The sequence below is a fragment of the Plecotus auritus genome, assembly GCF_963455305.1.
Source record: "Plecotus auritus genome assembly, chromosome: 2".
Classification (NCBI taxonomy): domain Eukaryota; kingdom Metazoa; phylum Chordata; class Mammalia; order Chiroptera; family Vespertilionidae; genus Plecotus; species Plecotus auritus.
This window is the reverse complement of record NC_137771.1, coordinates 167,415,369-167,436,224: the sequence shown is the minus strand read 5'-3', so window position 1 is coordinate 167,436,224 and position 20,856 is coordinate 167,415,369. Positions and strand designations below refer to the sequence as shown.

At 46.9% G+C, this 20,856-nt stretch overlaps 1 protein-coding gene across 2 annotated transcripts in view; it reads left to right on the top strand.

Annotated features, from left to right (window-relative positions):
- Positions 1-13,304, top strand: part of GPR156 (G protein-coupled receptor 156) — a gene marked incomplete at its 5' end in the record, with an annotated part of 59,407 nt that extends 46,103 nt beyond the window's left edge. For both annotated transcript variants that reach the window (XM_080654395.1, XM_080654394.1), the window contains 2 exons: positions 6,414-6,572; positions 11,699-13,304. In XM_080654395.1, coding sequence (XP_080510521.1) covers positions 6,414-6,572; positions 11,699-13,024 — 1,485 coding nt within the window. In that variant the 3' untranslated portion in view covers positions 13,025-13,304. The remainder of the gene's footprint in view (positions 1-6,413; positions 6,573-11,698) is intronic.
- Between the last annotated feature and the right edge of the window lie 7,552 nt (positions 13,305-20,856).

Sequence of the window (20,856 nt, the reverse complement as noted above, 5' to 3'; positions counted from 1 at the left end):
GCTGAGTGCAGCGGTCCCACATTTCCACCCCTGGCAGCTGACTCGCAGACCTGCTTTTCCACCCATCCTCCAGTCTGTTTCACTTCTCCTCAATCCCTTCCTCATCTTGATAATGTCATTTTTTCCTAGCCTGGGAGTCAGGAGCCTTTATTTCCCGTTTAGAATTGCAGATTCACAAGGAAAACTCATTTGGAACTCTATGCAATTTTAAATGCTTTTCCTTTCTTTTTATTAGAGGAAAATATAAAGCATTCCTCTTCTTTTTACAATAAGGAGAAATCAAAACTCAATAAACACGTGTTTTATATTATAGGGATTAAAGAAAAAAATCAAACAAAGGAGGAAGATAGAAGCAGAAATGTCCAAACAGCAAAGGGGGAAAAAGGGATCTGGAGGGAAAGGGAAAGGAATCATAGTCTCTGGAAGGAAACTGATGTGAAATTATTTGGATTGGGCCCAGGGTACCACTGAGCCACACACATCTGAGTTAATGAACTTGACATTAAGCATTTTTCCTGTTTCCCTTCTAGTTCTATTTTTGTTCCCCCAAGACCTCCCTCATCCCACTATCCCCTCAGCACCCCATCTGGTTCCGAATGCAGCTTCCAGTTGACTATGAATGACTTTACCATGGGGCCCTAACCGATAAAATCGTGGATGGAGGGTCACAGGGTATTTATAAAAGGGAAGCGTGGACTTCGGGGCATGAAGGTATGACACAGGCATAGGCTTTTTACTCTTCTGCCTTTTCACAAGTTCTCATAAAAATACTCAAAAGAATAAACAAATATGAAAATATCTGTAGCAGTGGCACTAAAAATCAAGGATGAGTATTGCCTCTATGCCAGAAACTAGAGGAATTTTTGCTGAATCTTAATGTTATAAGACCTGTATTAATGGAAGCCATTGAGAGTTGAGTGTTATTTGTCTGGAATATAGCAGAAGAGGGCTTTGAAAAGCAAGGATTGCTCCTCTCTGGGAGATGGGGAAAAGGGAGTGGGGAGGGGCCTTTGGGGAAGCCCACCTTTAGGCCCTGTAGCCAGCATTGTTGATTGGTAACCCATCCACCTGTTGCCAAACCCTTTCTTCCTTGCTCCACCTCTACTATATAGTCTAAAAGAGCTAAACACTTGCTTTTTCAGCTTCTTTTACAGCTTGGGGTGCCCATATGACACAGTTGTTGTTTTTTATTTTTATTTGTTATTTCAAAGAGAGTAAGGGAGAGGGAGAGAGAGATAGAAACATCAGTGATGAGAGAAAATCATCAGTTGGCTCCTGCACACCCCCTACTGGGGATTGAGCCTACAACCTGGGCATATGCCCTGACCAAGAATCAAACCATGACTTCCTGATTCATGGGTCGATGATCAACTACTGATCTACATCAGCCAGGCTATGTGACACAGTTTTGAACGCTAAAAGTTTTCTGAGAGGCTTCTGAGAAAGTTTTTGCTTTGCTGAAAAAAGCTATGGGTGTGGCTGGCTTTACCTCTTGTACCTTCTTTCTGCCTTGAATGTTTGTTGTGCCTGGAGCTATGGCAGGCATCTTGTGACAATGAGGGAAAAGCCAAGAAATGCATTTACTATACCAGGAAACTATAGTTCTTCCCATGTAAAACTAAATTCAGAGGGAAAGGACCTATGAAGAGATTCTGCAGTTCATAAGAAGAGATGCACAAATTTCTGGAGATTTGGACAAGCTTCCTTCCTCTGAAGGAAAACAGAAGTTTTTAAAAGACAGCAAATTTGTTTTGTCAATAGGATTTAAAGGATATTGCCTGTCTTCAACCAAAGCAAACCATCATGAGAAGAACATAATCTTAGATCATGAAATATTAAGTAAGGATGAAAAATATTGTGTTAAATTCAAAGCCCCAGTAGAAACACTGAATAGGCGATTGGACATAGCAAAATACTGAATTAATGAACTAATTTAAAGCCACAGAACACAAGGAGACAGTTAAAAAATGAGAGACTAGGGCCTGGCGGGTGTGGCTCAGTGGTTGAGCATCGATCTATGAACCAGGAGGTCATGGTTTGATTCTAAGTGAGGGCACATGCTCGGGTTGCAAGCTCAATCCCCAGTGGGGATGCAGGAGGCGGCCAGTCAATGATTCTCTCTCATCATTGATGTTTCTATTTCTTTCTCCCTATCCCTTCCTCTCTGAAATAAATAAAAAAAATATATTTTTAAATGAGAGACTAGATCAAATATGGAGACCTTATCTAGGGATACAATTTAGAGCTAATAGGAATCTCTGAAAGATAAAAAATAATTTGGGGCATAAGTAATCACCAAGGAACTATTAGAGGAAGCCTTCCTGACCTAAATAAAACAAGACCTCTATCTGAAAATTGAGTGAATCAGCAACCTCCATGATGTGGCTCCACTTACATCTCCTCTCTGAGCACTCGCATCTGTCCCTTGGGCATCCCAAGTCTCAGACACAAGACTTCCACCTCAGCACCTAGGACAGTAGTCATATCTAGTTACACTCCCATCTACACACATAGACATAAAAAATGCAGGATGAAGTTCACCTTGAAATCTGGCTTCCAGGTTTGAACAGCGACAAGCACTTGATTTGTAAAGTGAGAGTGGCAGTGGAATTATTATGTGATACAGGAACAGGATGGGTGGACAGTGTTGGCCTTTCTGTTGCCTTCTCTCTGTTTCCCATTTTTCCTCCTAGCTGTCTTAAACTCCCTTTCTCTTACTTTATCTTTCCTTTTCTGATTTCTCTCTCATGCCTTTCTCCTGTTGAACTGACCATGATCCAAAACTTAAATATATATATATACACACACACACACACACACACACACACACACACACACACACTAGATGCCCAGTGCACGAATTTGTGCACTGGTGGGGTCCAGCCAGTCCACCCCAATGAGGGCTGATTGGGGGCAGGGCCAGCTGGTGGGAGGGGCCATGCCGTTCCAGTTGTTCTGCCATTTGGTTGATTTGCATATTACCCTTTTATTATATAGGATAATAATATATTCCATTATATTTTAGGTTTAGGAAGTAAATTCTTTTTTTTTTTTAATCTAAAAGTAACTAGAAGGTTTGTTTGTTTTTTGTGCGCCTTTTAATTGACTTTCCCCTCTGGCTCAGTGGCCGTTGGTAGAAGAAAGAGTCTCCCTGTGAGAGCTGCACTGTGCATTCCCAGGAGAGAAAAACAGCTGAGCAAAGTTGGAAAAGTATCTGAGGAGAGCTACATGGGGAAGGAAGAGAGCAAGGAGAGGGTACTTCCTCCTGCCACTGAGCCTTCAGACTGGACAGTGTGGGAGGGGTTTCTGAAAACAAAGGCACAGATGCCTCAAGGGCAGTTAGGTGGCTCCAGAGAGCTGAGTGAAATGGCACAAGTGGACCAAGTAGCATTCTACACAGGTCCTCAGGAAATGCCTGAGTGTTGATGCCAGACACTGAGGTCATCACCAGCCATGAGCAAGCCTCTGCTTTTGTTGATGGTATCCTGCATGTGAGCCATCTCCACACACATCTTCTCCTTCCCTCCCTTCACCTCTGAGAGACAGATAGGTCCTGAGATAGGACATTGTTTTCTCCTCTAATCCCCCGAAGTGTTTCATCTGCTCCTCCATGTAAGTACTTAGGACTTCCTACCCTGCTTTAGAGTTATCTGTGTATGTCTCAGTGTCCCTCTAGATAGGTGCGGGGTTTTTTTAAAGGAAAACTATTTGTTCATTTATTCATCCATTCATTTATTAACTGCTGGGAACATGCAGTTCAACACATGCCCCCATCTCTGGGTGTAGCTGGGAGCAGACATGAAAGGAATTATAATGCATGTTTTAAGTGTTTGGGGAAGGCAAGTTACAGGATGCTGAAGAAAGGGTGCCCCAGCCTGTCTAGGAACTCCATAACACCTTCTCAGAAAATGGGCCCAGTCTTGAAGGATGAGCAAGATTGGGGAAGGGCAGTGGGTAGCATTCAGATGGGGGAACAGCATGACAAGAGGTAGAGTGGTAGGAGAGAGAACAGGCTATGTATGGAGCACCACAAATCTGCACTTTTTGAAGCACAAATCAAAGGAAAGGAAGAGGAAGAGTGGCAGAAGGTTAAGAGGTGACATCCTCAAGGTCCTCATGTATCCTGTTAAAGACTGGAGATTGAATCCCACTGTATTAGTTTCCTGTGGCTGCTGTAACAAATGAACACAAATTGAGTGACTTAATTCAAATGTATTGTCTTATAGTTCCGGCAGTCATAAATCTGAAATGGGTCTTATTTACTTGGCTACAATCAAGACGTCAGTAGGTCTGCATCCCTTCTGGATGCTCCTGGGGAGAATCCACTTCCATGCTTTTTCAGCTGCCAGAGGCCACCTGCATTCTTTGACTCCTGCCTCTTTCTCTGTCTTTAGAGCCAGCAGTGTGGCATCTTCAAATCTCTCTTTCTGACCTCCATTTCCATGGCCACTTCTCTTTTTCTGACTCTGACCCTCCTGCCTCCCTCTCATAAGGACTCATGATTACATTGGGCCCACTGTACAATCCAGAATAATCTCCCCATCTCACATCCTTAACTTGAGCACATTTATAGAATCCCTTTTGCCACATAAGACAACATATTCACAAGTTCCAGGGCTTGGGGGCGGGGGCGGGGGCAGGGCGGTGGGGGGGGGGAGGAGGAATACCTTTGCGGGGGCATTATTTATCCTACCACACCCACATAGCTCAGAGGCTGAAAAACCAGGAATGTGCCTGGAGGAAGGGTCATGGAGAAGTCCTGAAATGGTGACCTGAGGTCATTTATTGCCATATTTCGGAAACTCCAACGGATCAAGTCTGAAGGATCAGGACCCTCACAGACACGGAACTAAGGCAGCGGAGGCTTTCATCAGGGGGCACCCTGGCTCCACCTGGTCAGCTTGGGGTGAGACAGACCCAAAGCCCTGGATGTGCCCTTACACCAGTGCTGAGCAGTTCCTCCAGAGAGGGCTGGGCCTGGGGTGCTGGGGAGAGAGGAGAAGCTCTACTGCTGAGGAACTGAGGAGCCCGAAAGGGAGCCCTGATACTGCAACACTGCTAGGTCAGTGCTAGGAGAACAACACTGGTGTCCGCTCCATCCACTCAGGACCCTATAGTGACCCTGTGGTGCCAGGCTCCAGTAACTCCCGAGTAGGGTGGGGAGCTGATGGCACCCGAGGTTTTGAGAAGGACATCTGAGGGGGAGGTTCCTGGCCTGATCCAGTACAGATCACACAGACTCCTGATAGCATGAGGAACATGCAGTTCAACACATGCTGAGTACACACAGGATGTGGCATTGAAATGGATGGAAAGATTTAGAATCCGATCTGAGCTTTACCAAATTGGGGTTAGGACATGTTTGATGAGTGAGCAAAGAAGTCCCAGGATCCCTGTGAGGCTCCCATAGCCACCAACATCGTTTCTAAGGTTCCACAGTGCCCAGTGGACTCTCAGCGCTGGGATTTCCTACAGGAAAAACAGACGCTTCCATCTCTGTGGCCTCCCCTGGCATCCGCTTACTGACGTGCGCCAGGTAAAGACAGTGTCCCAAAGGCTCAGGAGGATGGCCCCCATTGGTGGATGTTCTGTGTTCAGCTTCATCCCTATTAAGGTAAACTAGCCCATGTTCCCACAGATTATTTCTGAAAAACAGTTTCTCCCAAAAAACTTTCCTTAGGACCCACAGTTAACAGACTCTGTCTTCTCAGCTGTGTTGAGGTCGTGTGGGGTGGCACAGTGACTCTGTTACAGCTCTGGCTCTACTGCTAACCCCCTGCAAGGGCCTAGAGCAGTCATACTCCTTCTGAGTCTTCCCTCATTTGTCTAGGAAGAAAAGATGGTCAGATCGCAGACCTAATGTTCTGTCTTTTTTTATTGCTATTTATTGCCATTTGTGGTTTCCTATCTGAGCTTTGATTATTGACTTGGGTTAAGAGTCCTCTAGCAAGGAACTGGGTTTGCAATCGCTGTGAGCACACCATTACCCAACAAATGAGGATAATTAAGAACAGCTACATATAACTGAAAACAGTTTCACTTGAAACATACAGAGTTTAGATTGCTAAATCCTGTTATAGCTCATAAACTCTGGCTTTAGAATATGGCCCTAGGAGTATACTTCAATCTGGTTTTCTTTGACCAGTTCAACAATGGTTGGGTCAAGCTAAGATGGTTCTATATCATCTACCTATCATCTTCCTTTGGCATTTTGAAAACTATATCGCCTTAACATTCTCTGTGCCTTCTGTCATTTCCGTCCATTAGCTTTCCAGAGCACACTACATTCTGAGGAGAGAATAGTTTGTGCATTAGTGTATCCCCGTCATTCCTTGGTGTTTTGGAGAACTTGTGAGAGAATGTGTTCCTGGGTGTGTAATTAAATAAATGACATATGCTCTGTTATTTAACAGCTGAAGCAATGGAAGGCATTTGAAGAGGAAAACCAAACAATTAGATGCATGGCCAAATATTTCAGCACTCCCAACAAAAGCTGCCATGCCCAGTATGGTGAGGAACAGAATTGCCATGCCAGAGGAGAGAAAACCTCCATGGAAAGACTCCTCACAGAAGTAAGTGAGACCCCCGCCTGGTGGAGTCTTTATAAAGAACTCCAGTCATGCACCGGTGGGCCCCTGATGTCCTATTGCTAATGTTCTTTCTTCTCCTCCATTCCCCCACTTCCGTTGGCAGTGGGCAAAACCTTGACATTTCCCCAGTGACTCTCCCACTGCTGATCTTCACCCACTTATTCATTCATTGCACAGTTGTGTGCTGGGCATTGTGGTAAGTGCTGATGAATAAAACAAATATAGTCCCTACTCTCAGGGAGCTCACAGTCTAATGGAGGAAATAGATATTGATCAAGAGAATAATGAAGGGACAAATCAGGGTGGTAAGGCAGAATTATGGATGGTCAGGGCAAGGGAACCTAATTTAGAGCTGTCAGACAAGACTCTGTGAGCCGAGAGATGAAGGTTAAATACAAACTGGCCAGAAAAGATTGTGGGGAAAAGCATTCCAAGCAGGGGAACAGCATTGGAAAGGCCCAGAGTTGTAGTGGATGCTAGCTTCTTCTGTATGATACATTTTTTCCTTACATAGAGCAGTGCCCTCATTTACAAATCTTATAGGGCCCCTTAATGTATTTCCAGGTTCTAACTAGAGATCTCAATCATCCCACCACCCCAGAGAGGCAATCTATACTAATAAAAGGGTAATATGCAAATTGGTCAGGTAATATGCAAATTGGTCATCCCTCACAGTAACGACAGAACAGCAGGCTGCATGGGGTGACCAGGCCGGCAGGGGCGTTAGTGAGGGATGACCAAATGACTCAACAGCAGGCTGCGTGGGGCAACCAGGCCTGCAGGGGGGTTAGTGAGGGACGACCAAATGACTGAACAGCAGGCTACATGGGGCAACCAGGCCGGCAGGGGGGGGGCAGTTGGTGGCAACCAGGCTGGCAGGGGGGACAGTGAGGGGCAACCAGGCTGGCAGGGGGGGCAGTTGGTGGCAACCAGGCCAGCAGGGGGGGAGTGAGGGGCAACCAGGTCAGCAGGGGGGGAGTGAGGAGCAACCAGGCCAGCAGGGGGGGCAGTTGAGGGCGACCAGGCTGGCAGAGGGGGGCAGAGAGGGGTGACCAGGCCGGCAGAGGGGGGAATGAGGGGCGACCAAACAACCAAAGAACAGGCTGTGTGGGGCGACCAGGCCGGCAGGGGCGGCAGTTGGTGGCAACCAGGCCGGCAGAGGGGGGCAGTGATGGGCGACCAGGCCAGCAGGGGGGGGGGCAGTTGGGGGTGACCAGGCTTGCAGGGGGCACCGTGAGGGGCGACCAGGCCAGCAGGGGGGCAGTTGGGGGTGACCAGGCTGGCAGAGGGGGGCAGTGAGGGGTGACCAAGCTGGTCGGGAGGGGCACTTGGAGGCAACCACGCCAGCAGGGGGGGCAGTGAGGGGTGACTAGGCAGGCAGGCAGGTGAGCAGTTAGGAACCAGCGGTCCTGGATTGTGAGAGGGATCTCGGATTGGAGAGGTTGCAGGCTGGGCTGAGGGGACACCCCCCCCCCCATGCACGAATTCTGTGCACAAGGCCTCTAGTAAGTGCAATAAGTGTCTAAAGATGGGGGGAGGGCTAAATAGGGCCTCTGAGTACCATAGTAGCACCAACTCCTTCTTCTGTCTTGAGCCAGAGTTGGCACCTCTCCAAGAACTGGGCACTGGGGTGTGGGCTTGCAGAAAGCACATAGAGAAGCTGGAGGCTGCACTGCCTCAGAAGGAAGGCACAGGGCTCAGAAGAATTAGCCAATATTTTCACACTAACTACACTAGATTCCATGTTTTCTTCAGTACAGAACATACCAGAGTAGGTGCTATTTGGGAAACCATGTTTTTCTGTAATTGGACTGACATGTGGTTATCAGGAGTCCCTGTCTGAGAGGACGGTGAGGTGGGAACCTAAGAAACACAGCCCAGTGAGGGGGTGAACCTTCCCTGCACCCCCTGTTGGTGCCCCTCTAGTCTCCCACACCATACCCTCAGTCTGGACCTTTTTTAAAAAATCAGAGTAATACTTCTCTATTTCGGTACTATTTATAACACATTCAGGACCTATTTCAAAGCCAGATTTCTTCCCACCTGGCAAGGGAGTAGCATTGCCTTTGATACTCTGTGAAGTCTTCAAAGAAGCATTTTTTTTTTTTTTTTTTTTTTTAGCTCAACACAAGGCCAGAAACTTGGCGAGAACAGCCAAGATGGTTTTCATTCACAATCAGCTAATGTTGGAACAGCCAAGTGGCCTGACTCTTTAGCCTTATGGTAATTTATGACGTGCTGTTTGTACTTCTGCCACACTGACTACGCTGTTTCCCACGCAGTGACTGTATCTGCTCTATCCAAAAAGATGCCTTGAGTTTGCAGAGGAAGGGCCCTAATAGGGAGCAGATGCACAGGCAGGAAAAAGCTGGCCTCTCCCCAACACCCTACACCTGGTACATCTTTCCCAGAAAAGGCCTGGGAACCAGCCACTGCTGTAGCAGGCCTAGAGAGGTCCCAGCATCCAAGTGCTCAGCTCTGGCATTGCCTGGTGGGCAAACACGGCATCTTTCCTGCCTCATCTTGTGCACAAACCCTGACTCCAGCTTCCCTCCAATGCAGCCCCTCTGCCACCCTTACTTTGTCCTCCTCTTACTTTCCCAGGACCTGGGAAGTCCACCTTCTCATTCTTGCCCCCCTTGCCACTATGTTCAGGGGTGCCCCAGAGGCTGTCCAAGACAGCACCCATTACTGACTTCCCAGGCTGTGTGGAAGCCAGCAGGGAGAACCTTCCCAGAGCTGTAGAACCTCCCTTCTACACTCCGCAGCAGAGGAAACCCAACTATTGTTTTTCTTCCCTGAGCCATAACAACCAGAGGCTCATTCCATTTCTTCTTATAGCCTGTACCTTGTGAAACACATCTGTGGGTGTTTTGCTTCCCCAGATGTGCCAAAAGTAATAATTAATAAGCTCATTTAAATGCAGCTGCCATAGTAGGTCAGATTTTGGTCTCACAGTGGCAGTGACTCACACCACACCTCTAATTAGTATGCAGCCATGGTGAAAACAGAGTTCCACTTTTTTCTCTGAAAGGAGAGAAATTTACTGTTTACACTGACATTTCTCAATCCATCACCGGCCAATTTCAGATGTTTGGTCTGCTGGGAGAAGAGTATTCTTCCCAGCTCAGCATTTATCCTATTTTTCTACACGCAAAGAAACTTGTGGGTAAGGCACAAAAAGGCAGCATTCAGAATTTACTTGCCGGGTTAGTTGTCAGCAGTTGGTGGCTTCTTCCTAACTCCGTGAGGCAGTCAAGGCCTCCTGAAGCCAGCCTGAACCCTCCTTCATGAGGAGGGGCTGCTGAGGAGGAAGAGGGGTGGGGTCCCTCCTGGGCAACCAGCACAGTGACCACTATGAGATGCTCAAGAGCTTTCTGGCACCACCCAGGTATCATGAAGAGCCTGAATGACTGTCTCCCGGTTACTCATCCACTCTGCTCCTGGTGAGTCCCAAGTCATCCACACCTCCCCGGCAACGCCCCGACCTCACCACTCTGGGGTGAGAAAGAGGAGAACAGGCAGGCAGGCTGGTGCTCAACTGCCAGTCCCTTCCGCTTATTCAGCAGTTACTCACTGGTCTGGGACTCTCCTGATGATAAAAGAAGTAGACTAAACCAGGACGTAACTGGGAGTCCCAGTATCAGAGAAATCACCTTCCTGCCTATAAATAGGGAGCAGTGATTTGCCTGGGAGTTGCTGCCAGAGACTATTGCTAGACTAGTTTATTCAAAGTACTGCTTTCTGAAAGGGTCATTTCTGGGCAAGTCTCCCATCTCAACTTTAGAAGGCACCGCAGGTTTGGTCCATAGGTGACTTGTGTCAAGTATCCTAAAGAAGGGAAACGACTTTTTATTTCTAGGGAATAATAAATGTATGTCCAAATGCTCATCCTCAGCTTTTTGAAGGTGATGGCAACAGAGAGGCAGTTTGGGTATTCAGACAGATAGTTCCTAGAACACAATGCTTGTGTTATTACCTTCCCTAAACACTTGACCTGGGTTGTCTGCCCCAAGACCATCAGTTCTCCAGGATGATCTCTTGTCTCCTCCAGTACCTTTGATCATCAGAAATTTCAGAAAGTTGACATAAGGTCTAAGTTAGAGAGGCAGCTGCTGTTATCACCAGAGGATGCTCAGGGCACACCCACCATCAGTATTCTTCCTCCTACTTCATGCCCACGATCCCAGTCAGTACGGACACACCTCTGCAGCTTGCACCTGCCAGGCCTCCTGGGCACAGCCTGTTTACCAACTAAAAGCTATGCAACAGGTAGGCAGCTCAACAGCAGAACTGCCCCAGCCTCATTCATCTTCTGGGCTCCATTCTAGATCTACTGAATCAAGTGTCAGAGACTTAGGCCCAACAATCCTATTTAAAAAAAAAAAAAAAGCAAAGCTTCCCCAATAATTCTGATGCCTGCATTACTTTAGGAGCCACCAATAACTGGCAGTGCCACCTGGAAGCTTTCACCTGCCACTCCGAGGTCCAGCCAAGGGAGGACATAACACCAATCTGAGATTCTCATTGGCCCCTCCTGGCTCCAGTCTTATCTCTTTGGCCCAGACATCTCCACCCTTCTTCTGGTTTTCCATTTTCTAGTCTGTTTAGCAAGAGGCAAAATACTTGTTTCCCCATTCAATCATCCTTTTGGGGTGTGACTCAAATTCGCCTGCATTTTGCAAAGATGTCATAAACCCAGAGTTGGGCCATTATTCAGACTTGTGTCCTGCAGAGCGACCTGACCCTCTCTGTTCTGAGAAGGGTGTGCACAGCCAGCAAGCAGCAAGCTGTCTCTCCTCCAACCTCCCATCTCACAGGCAATGCCACAGAGTGGGGACGTTAGGGGGAGATTAAGATCCTACAACAATAAATCATGGTTAACCTTTATTGAGCACCAGGTGTCAGCTATTGTACTCAGCACTGTGTGTGGGTCACATTTTTTCATTTTGCGGAGGTGCCTCCTCTGAGCCTAAGATCACCAGCTAATACACAGAGGACCTGAGATTTAAACCAACGTATCTGGTGCTACACTTCCTCTACCCTGGGAGACAGCGTGAAAACCCTCAGCGGCATCTTTTGTTGATGGTTTTGCTTTTGCCTTACAGAAAAATGCTGTGATTGAAAGCCTGCAGGAACAAGTAAACAACGCCAAAGAGAAGCTAGTGAGGCTGATGTCAGCTGAGTGTACCTATGACCCCCCGGAGTGCGCTGTCCTCCCTGCCTCTTCCCATAGCAAGGAGGGTCAGGCTGCAGCCCCTGCGCATGGCCTGACCACTCAGCGGCGTTCGGAATGCCTCTCTGACTCTCCGAATGCTACCAGTGCGGCGGCCCAGGACTCCCAGAGCGCCTCAGTGCCCTCCTCAAGTGCACAAAGCCTGGAGGGGCCTGGGAAGGACGCTGGCTCCCCAGGGCAGAAGGAGATGTCTGACTTGAGAGACTTTTCTGATCATTTAAATTTGGGCTGCAGCCAGAAGCAGCAGGCTGAGCCAAGCCAGGGGGCAGAAGGGAGAGACCAGGGACCTACAGTCCCCCGCTGGAGTCTCACACCAGGTGAGGAAGGCTCTGTTCCTGAGAGACAGGGGCAGCGGGAGAACTCAGGGGAGCCCCAGAAGCAGTCAAGGGTCAATTCCGTGATCAGGGAGAAGCTTCAGGAAGTCCTACAGGATCTGGGCCTGGGCTCTGAGGCTCCCGTCCCCTCTTCCCAGTCTTGTCCCCAGCAGCCCTGGAAGAGCAGCGCTGCCCACGGCCCCCAGAAGATGCCCCTCTCCAGGGAGCTGGGCTTCAGCCCACACATGGTGAGGAGAAGGCGGGCAGCGCAGCGGGCTCGCTCACACCTTCTGGGCTCTGTACCCTCACATGTGGGGCATCGGGCAAATAGGATGGTATCTGGCACAAAAAGTGGGTTAAATGTGCAGAACCGGGACAGCCTCTGCTTGGACCCTCAAACTGCTGATTCCAGGGTACCCTCTTCCAAGAAGCTTTCATTACTCTCAGATCCTCAAGGCAAGCCGGGCATCTTGGAGGACAGCAAACAGTGCCAGGCAGAGCCCCAGGGAGCTGGGAGAAGCTGCGCAGCCTTTCCTCACCAGCCTTCTGGTTCTGGCCGGGCACAGTGTCCCACTGGCCCACGCCTATCACCAGATCTGCGTGAGCAGCGCCAGCTGCATTCCCTGAGGTCCGCGGGCTGTCTCTCCCTTTCTTCTCCACACAACTACCTTGACACTGAGTCCAGCAGCTCGGACGAGTTCTTCTGCCACTGCCACCGGCCCTACTGTGAAATCTGCTTCCAGAGTTCCTCTGATTCCAGTGACAGTGGCTCTTCAGATTCTGACCCTGAGCATGCTGCGGGGCTGGCTTCCTGGGAAAAGCTGTGGGCCCGCTCAAAGCCTATCGTGAACTTCAAAGATGACTTGAAACCCACACTGGTGTGAAACGCAGCACAGCAGGCCTGGATAGAGAGGTCGGTCCAGGACAAGCCGTACCAAGGCCTACGGGGGGAAGGCCGGTTCTGGCCTCCGGGGAACACACCAGCACCCTGCATTTGACCAGTCCTTACTATGTTTCAGCTATGCTCACTTGAGTACTGTCATCTTGAGCACTTCTTGGGTATTTCCTGTCTTGTTACTACCTCACAATATTCCTGTAAAAGACTCCAGTTGAATGACCATAAAAGATACTCTTTGAAAAAAGGTGCTAAATGAGCACAGAAGCTTTCCTGTCCCGGTCAGCCTGCATTCCTCAAAACTCTTCATATATACCACATGGCTGGCTAGTGGACAGACAGGTGGAGAGATGGAGGAACTTTTCTGCAGAACCAGAGTGGTCGACTATGACCCATCAAACTGGCCTTAAGATAAGTTTCCTACATCCTTGGGTGTCCCGTTCTTGGCAGGGGGTGCGACTTGTTTCCGCTAAAGGTTATGAGCAGCACCACCCCTGGGTTCCAGCTTCTAGCCAGCCTCAGCTCACGGCCACCGCTACAGCACTCTTTGTTCATGTCTTCCCACTATTATGGCACCTCACCATCATCCCCGAGATAGTCAGGTCTCCATGTGGCCGCAGGCTACCCAGATCTCTCTCCTGGGCTTGGATGGCACCTGATGCCCAGACTGTCTACTGGTCCTGTGATCCATCCCTTTGACACTGCCCCTGGTGCCATTTTGGACTGAGGGGAAGCACACATTGGCAATCTCTGTTGGTCAAGGGGTGCTCTTGGTGCCATTGTGGTTACATGGCCACCAATGGATACATGAACCTAGAAATAGAAAACAGGGAAATGGAAAGGAAGAAATGGGGGAGAAGAGGGCAGGAATTTTACCTTGAGTCTGGCACAGAACATGGCAGCATCATAGTTCAGTAATTCCTTACGATAACCCTGGGAAGTAGACACTCTCATTCCCATTTTTACAGATGGGGCATGTGAGGCTCCGAGAACTGAGGTGACTTTTACAACTTCACACTGCAGGAGAGTGGTTCATATAGGACTTGCCCACAGCCCAAGGGACTCCAAGTTGGTAGATTCTCCAGGGGGTACATCTCTTGACTCATTCTTCTGGGAATGGCAAGCAGGCCAGACCATAAAGCGAGGGTGCTGTAGGAAACTGAGATGTGCTCACCCTGGAGTTCAGGACACCAGACCCAAGATAACAAAACTGGGTTCCTCACTTTAGGAAGCAGCCCTCACTGCCTAAGGGGCCCACTGCACCTCCCAAAGGAGCCAGGAAGTTGGTGAAGGATGAGTGCCAGGAACTCATCTGCTGCCAGACCCAGAGGGAGAGCACAGATGGGTCTACTTTGCTTGTTGCTAATCTGGTTGTGGTTTAGAGGCCGCCCTCTGGCCCCATCCGTGTGTGTGCACATGTTCACGTGCAGGAGTCTGAGCCTCATTTGATATGCCTGGGGGGAGTTGGGCTCTGAATGTCTCACAGAACATTTATCATGGACTCACAGGGCTGCCAATACTCATGAGTCTCCAGACACTGGATTGGGAGCCCCTCCTGGTAGCACAGCTTCTTCTGTTGCCTACTTTTGCATACAAATGTCATAATTTATTCTGTGTGTGGGTTTGTAGTGTCTGCTTGTGCTGTCCAAGTGATACCTTAATAAAAGAGAAGCAACTCCCAAGGCAAGTCTCTTCAGAAATTGTGGTCTCGGGTTGGGGAGTAGAGGCACAGAGAGTGGACACACTGCCACCACAGTTGCGTTGGGTTACCCTGGGTTCCAAGGGCATCTTCTGCCAAACTTCATTTGTAACAGAAACAACTGCCCCAGTGGATAGGGAAACTATGGAGACTCGGGACTCTTCCCACCCACGGGGGTCCTGTGGTTGGGCTTCACCTCCCTCAGCTCCTTCCCTCCCAGCATGTCACCACTAGCAGTCCGCTGTTCATGACTGTGGAATATGCAGGCTCTATACCTGGCCATCCTTCTACCCATCTCATTCTCTCTGCTTCTATATCCTCAGTCCCACCACCCCAGCCCTTCTTCATCTCCATTCCTCTTCTATCTAGAATTCCTTTTTGCACACATTGTGAATTACTCATCCTTCAAGACTCAGGTACAGCATGTGTTCTCTCTTGAGCCTTTCCTGAACAACCCAAAATAAAATTAACTGACCCCACAGTTAAATTAAAAAAAAAAAAAAAAAGATGTTTGGGGACCTGTGTTTCAAACTTAGTTATATAAAGGCTTCTACTATCCATTTTACCTGGAATGACTTTGTAACCCTGGCTAGACTTGGTTAGAAAGATGGAGAATATACTCCCAATTTTTCCTATCATTTGGTTCAAAAACTATGTGCCAAACACCATAACTGCCTGCCCAGTCCATTATACTGTTTCCAGTCTATTAATTACTCTTGCACCACCACTCCCCCACTCCTATTTCCCTAAATTTAGCTCTTTCCCTAAATTTTTTACCCAAGAACAGCTAATCCAGTGATGAAATTCTCAAAGGGAGGAGTATGCAGTGGCTTTTGGCATGCTCTTGATTGTTATGCTCTTGAGGAAAGGGCTATAACTTGTACAAAGGAACCATGGGGAAGTAAACATTGCCTTTGCTACTGTCATCTGGGTTGTGCATGTCTCTGTTGGCCCTAAGGTCTTGCATGGAGCCAGTCATGATTCTGACCCAAGCATATATTGCCCTGCTGATTGAAATCTTTGGGTTGGAGGTATCCAGCCTGAATCTAAGGTGGGTCCCTATCTCCTGGCCTTGAAGGATCAACTTGGCCTTCCTGGAGCTCATAGAAGAAGGAGGGGAAAGTATCAGATGTAGAAGGCATGCTTTTAAAGAAGCATATTACTTCCAAAATGGCAAAAAGAAGAGTCAGTTCAAGTTCCACAAAATCTCTTCTGTGTCTGTATTTATTTTGTTATATTTAAATATGTCATCACAGATTTCAAATTCCTGAAAGCATGGAGTATGTCTTCTGCATTTTTGTGTACTCTAGAGTAGACATTAGAGAACTTTGCACAAAGGATAAGTGTAATAAGTGTTTGATAGATAGATTTCTGAGCAGATAAATTAATGAAACAAAGGCGGCAAAAAACCTGTTCTGGGGCTAGCAAAGCAGCTGAAAGGGAGCCAGAGCCATCCAGTTTCACTGCTTGCTAATGAGTTAAGAGCAAGAAACAACATCACCCAGAAGTAACTGAATTCTGAAAACGATAGTGCTTTAAGTGGGGAGAAGTGGGCTAGAATGGAGTAAGTGGAAGAGAAGCAAGAAAGTTGTTGTGGTAAAGATTTTCTCTTAAAGATGCTTTCTTCACAGGCTTGTAACTAATAAGCATTATTGGCAGGAGGACATCTTTATCACCATCACCTTCCTGAGTCCCCTTTCTTGAAGCCCAAACAAAGCAGTTCCTCCTAGTAACATCATCTGGGCTTTGTTATGAGAGGTCTAATGCACAGATGGCATTTATGGGGCTCGAGGCAGGAAAGAGGCTACTGTTGTCCTCAGACTTTGCTCTGCCTCACCTCTGATATGTACTCTGATCTCTCGATCTCTCTCAAAATGTTCCTGATCTTAGCACCCTCAGCCAAACTGCATCTGAATAAGGGAACATCTTGGGATGTTCAGTTCACTATTGAGGTCACAAGAGACAGGAAATGCCTGTGTTGCAGGGAGAAATAATCTGATATGAGCTTAACAAGATCTCTGTCAATGTTTCCCAACTCTTTTCATTCTTTGACTTACCTTTGGATGTTTAAATACACTAGCAAGATGCATAGGCTCAGAGAATAAGTGATAACCGGAACGGTGAGCCGAGGTGTTTTTCCCAGGGTCTTGTCTCACGATGCCGAAGAATGAGCTCCATGGACCAGAAGATTCAAGTAAAGTGTGAAAAATTTATTACAAGCAGATTCAGACTCCCCACAAGGGGAGGGGGACCCAAAAATGGGCTGCCCATTCAAGCCTTGTAGTCCAGGGTTATATATTTGCTACAAGCCTGTTCTAAGTCTATCTGTGGTGTCACCTGATTGATTCCCTCAACTGTTTTTGCCCAGCAACGAACCTAAACTTTCCCTGTTTCTGTGTGTTCTTTCTCTGTTCCACTTGGGACAGGCCCTGGAAAGATCTTCAGGTGACTAAGAGAAAGGCAAAAGGACAGGTAAAAAAAAGAGAAGGAAGACAAGAAGTCTGAAGAACAGAGATGAGAGAAATGAAGGAGGAGGTGCAGAAAGGCATCCTGCTTAACTCTGTCAGTGGACAGATTGTGGCAATTACCTCTTTCATAAATGAGTTGGCTCTGGTTTTATTTTGAGAGAAATGAGGATCACTTTATCCTTGCAGAGCTCTTTCTTCAGTATTTATGTGACTGTTGGTTGATTTCTTGACTTTCCCCACTCAACTGTGAGCTTCTTGAGCCCACATGCCATAATTTCCTTAGTGTCCCCAGCACTGTGCCTGGCCCATGGTTGATGTTCAGCAGATGTTTGTCAAAAGAAATAAACCAAGAAAAGAAGTGTGGCCTACCTAGAATTGTCTCAAGAGGCAACTCATAATAGTAGAAGTCACCTGGGAGGCAGGGCTTATCATGAACAGCAGTGTTGTTGATCCACCTAAGTTTAAATCCTTTGTGATAATACCTAACCCTTTGTCAAAAGAAGGCATTTTAGATGGGCTCTCTTCTCCACTCATTTTTGTACAATAATTTTCTACCCCCACTGAAATGCCTGGGCTTAAAATCACCCCCATGTCTGGGTGCCTTTCAGCAAGTTGCATAACCTCGTCATGGCTTAGTTTTCCCAGCTATAAACTGGGACAACAACACCTACCTCATAAGGTTGTTATGAGGATTCAATGAATTAATATTTGTAAAGTGGTATGAACTATGCCTGGCACACAGTAAACATGATGTCAGTATTTGTCTTAGAAAGTTATTTGGGAAACATAAATTTATATTTAGAAATCCTCTTTATGTTTTCTTGCTTTATACCAAAATCCACCTTCTTTGTTTTCAATGTATTCTTTTTTTCTATGTTAATGAATCTTTCTTTATTTTCTTTGCTTAATCCCTTCACCCATCTCAGCCCTCCCCAAACCCCCTCCCCTCTGACAGCTCAGTCTGAGGGAAGGGTCTTCTAAATAGATCTGAAAAAATAAGGATTGTTTCAACCCACTTCTTGGGCAACAGAATTTTCTCCATGAACCCTAAGGTCAAGTTCACTTATTGCAGGAGCACCCTCACCTGCAGGACTCAAATGTTGGGGCTGGCCTAGAGGGAAAGGGCAGTTGGGAATCAGGAAATCTGATTTTTTTTAGAGTGGAGCCAAGAGACATAATTAATTTCCTTTGTAGAACCATTACACACTTGGTAATAGAAAAAATACATGGGATAAATAGTACATGTCACTTAATACTTGTCTCATTTAATACTTATAACCACCTCACAAAGTGGTGGTTATTTCATTTTTACAGATGAGGAAACTGTAACAGGGAGAGGTTAGGTAACTTGCCCGAGATCATACAACTGGTTTAGAGATAGACCCAGAGTTTGAACTGAAAATCTGACTTGATTCCAAAGCCCTTTTTAGACTCCCCAATGCTGGTTCCAGAGCATGTGCTACAGGCGTGCTACCAGAAGACAGAAGGAATTTCAACCCGGCAGGGCAGGGGCCCAGGCTGAGGTTTTTTTAGGACACCAAGGTTTCCTTGGGAAAAGCAATCTGGTCTGGTTCTGTAAACCTATTACAAAATCCTCCACTGCTGAGTCATTGACCAGCTTCCTAGAGGCTGGAAGGGAGCATTCTAAAGCTACCTGGTCACTCCTACCCTCTTTAGGAAGTTCAATGCCAAATACATATGATACTGAAAACAAGCAAGTCCCTTGTTTAAAAAGACCATGGTCAGTTCCCCAAGCTGGAAGTTACCCCCACCCCCACCCCTGGCCCTGGCCCAGGTATTGTGCCCTTTAAATGGCACAAAAACATGAAGCTGAGTAAGGGTTGCAGGAGATCCCATCAGGAGTGAAAACAGGTAACAGATCTGATGCTGAGATCAGGGATGGGCCATAGAATCTCTTCAACTCAAGTTTCTACTTTGCTGAAAGCCCTTCATTGCTCCCACTTCCTGCAGGATGAAGTCTCACTCTGGTTTTGGGTTTGAGGCCGTCCATTTTGGAACTCTATCCTCCCCCATTCTTAACTTACCTAAAACTCTTCACCTTGCTCCTGCCAAATGAGTTTACTGTCTGTTACTCATTTGCTACTGTCCGCCTCAGGGCTGGGGAGGAACAAACTTTCCTCTACCCTCAAGGTTCTTTGGCTGGTCTAATAATCAAATAGACATGACACAAATTAGCAAGAGTAAATAACCAAAATTAATACATACATATGCATGGGAACCCCACATACATGCGAGAGCCAGAGACTCCACATGCAGGAGAGCTTCAGAGACAGAAAGGGGGATAGAAATATATAAGACATCCTGAGCTAGGGATGAGGTAATACACCTTGGAGGCTTTGAAGGGTCATTGCAGAATGATAAGAAGAGCAGACATTTAGTAAATAGAAGTTTACCCTGCTCTATAGACAGGTCAAAAGAAGGTATCTCTGATAATAACTTTTTATGAGCAAGGCCACTTATTCAAACTCTTCTGGGTAGTTAAAAAGGGAGGAGCAGAAGTTTCTCCAGCCTGTAGCTAATGTTGCCTTTAGTTCAAAGTAATCTGCATACTACTGAGGCACATCTTGGGTTCGCTTATTCTGAACCCCCACAGGCTCTACACCTTTGCTCACACCAGCCCCTCTCTCCCTCATTCTAACCACCCCAGCCTGGAGTGACCTTTCTTCTGACCATTTCCAACTGGCCTCAGAATTTATTGGGCAATAAATCATATACTCCTGAAATGCCCCCCTGTCTTGATTGCTCTATAAATCCTTTATTGTTCACTTTTCACTTGTTCATTTTGTTGCTGTTGTTTTTGCTTTTTTTGCCTCTCCAACTAGATGGTCAGAGATGGGAGGACAAAAGCCATGTTTATAATCCCATTTTCACAACATTTTACACAGTGCTTAATGCCTTGTAGATCTTAATAAACATTTCCAGGTTTATTTTGAAGACTGGCCAAGTCTCTCTTTGCTTATACCTTTCTGTTTGTACCAAAAGTATCATGAGTAAATAAAAAGGAATGTGGCAGTACTTTTCTTTCAGACTGTACTGGAAGTTTAGCATTTCAGAGGTTCTCAGCTGACTCATTAGTTGAGAGTCCACTATATGCCAAGCATTATGATAGGGCTCTGCAGATCATTAGTAGAAATTAAGCTAACAGGATCCAAAAAGTAAGTCCTTGAAACTCTGAATCCAATTTCCCCAACATCCTCAGAACAAACAAACAAATAAAAACCAGCAACATCAAAACCTGCTTCTCTGGATGGTTCCTGACTACAGACCCCTACAGGAAGCTGAAAGTTCCTACAAAGAGAGAAAGCAGGTAGGACCCCACCATAAAATATAGTAAAGAATTGGAAACAGGATGTCACCTGTCAACACATTCTTCTGCTGTCACAAGTAGGCACTTTTACACTCAGGAAAAGGAAGCCATACCACTGGAATATGGACAGATGTCTTATTTCTAGTAGTTATCCCATCACTCCGGAACTACAGGCGTCTCATAACTGGGCCACAGTGGCCAGAGTCTTACAGCCAGAAGCCACTGCTATCAATCCACAACCTAAAAGGATGTCTGCCCTCTGAAGCCCTGCCTGCAGCTTCCAGGACATCCAGATTACAGTAGGGTCTTGGTATTAGAATTTGTTT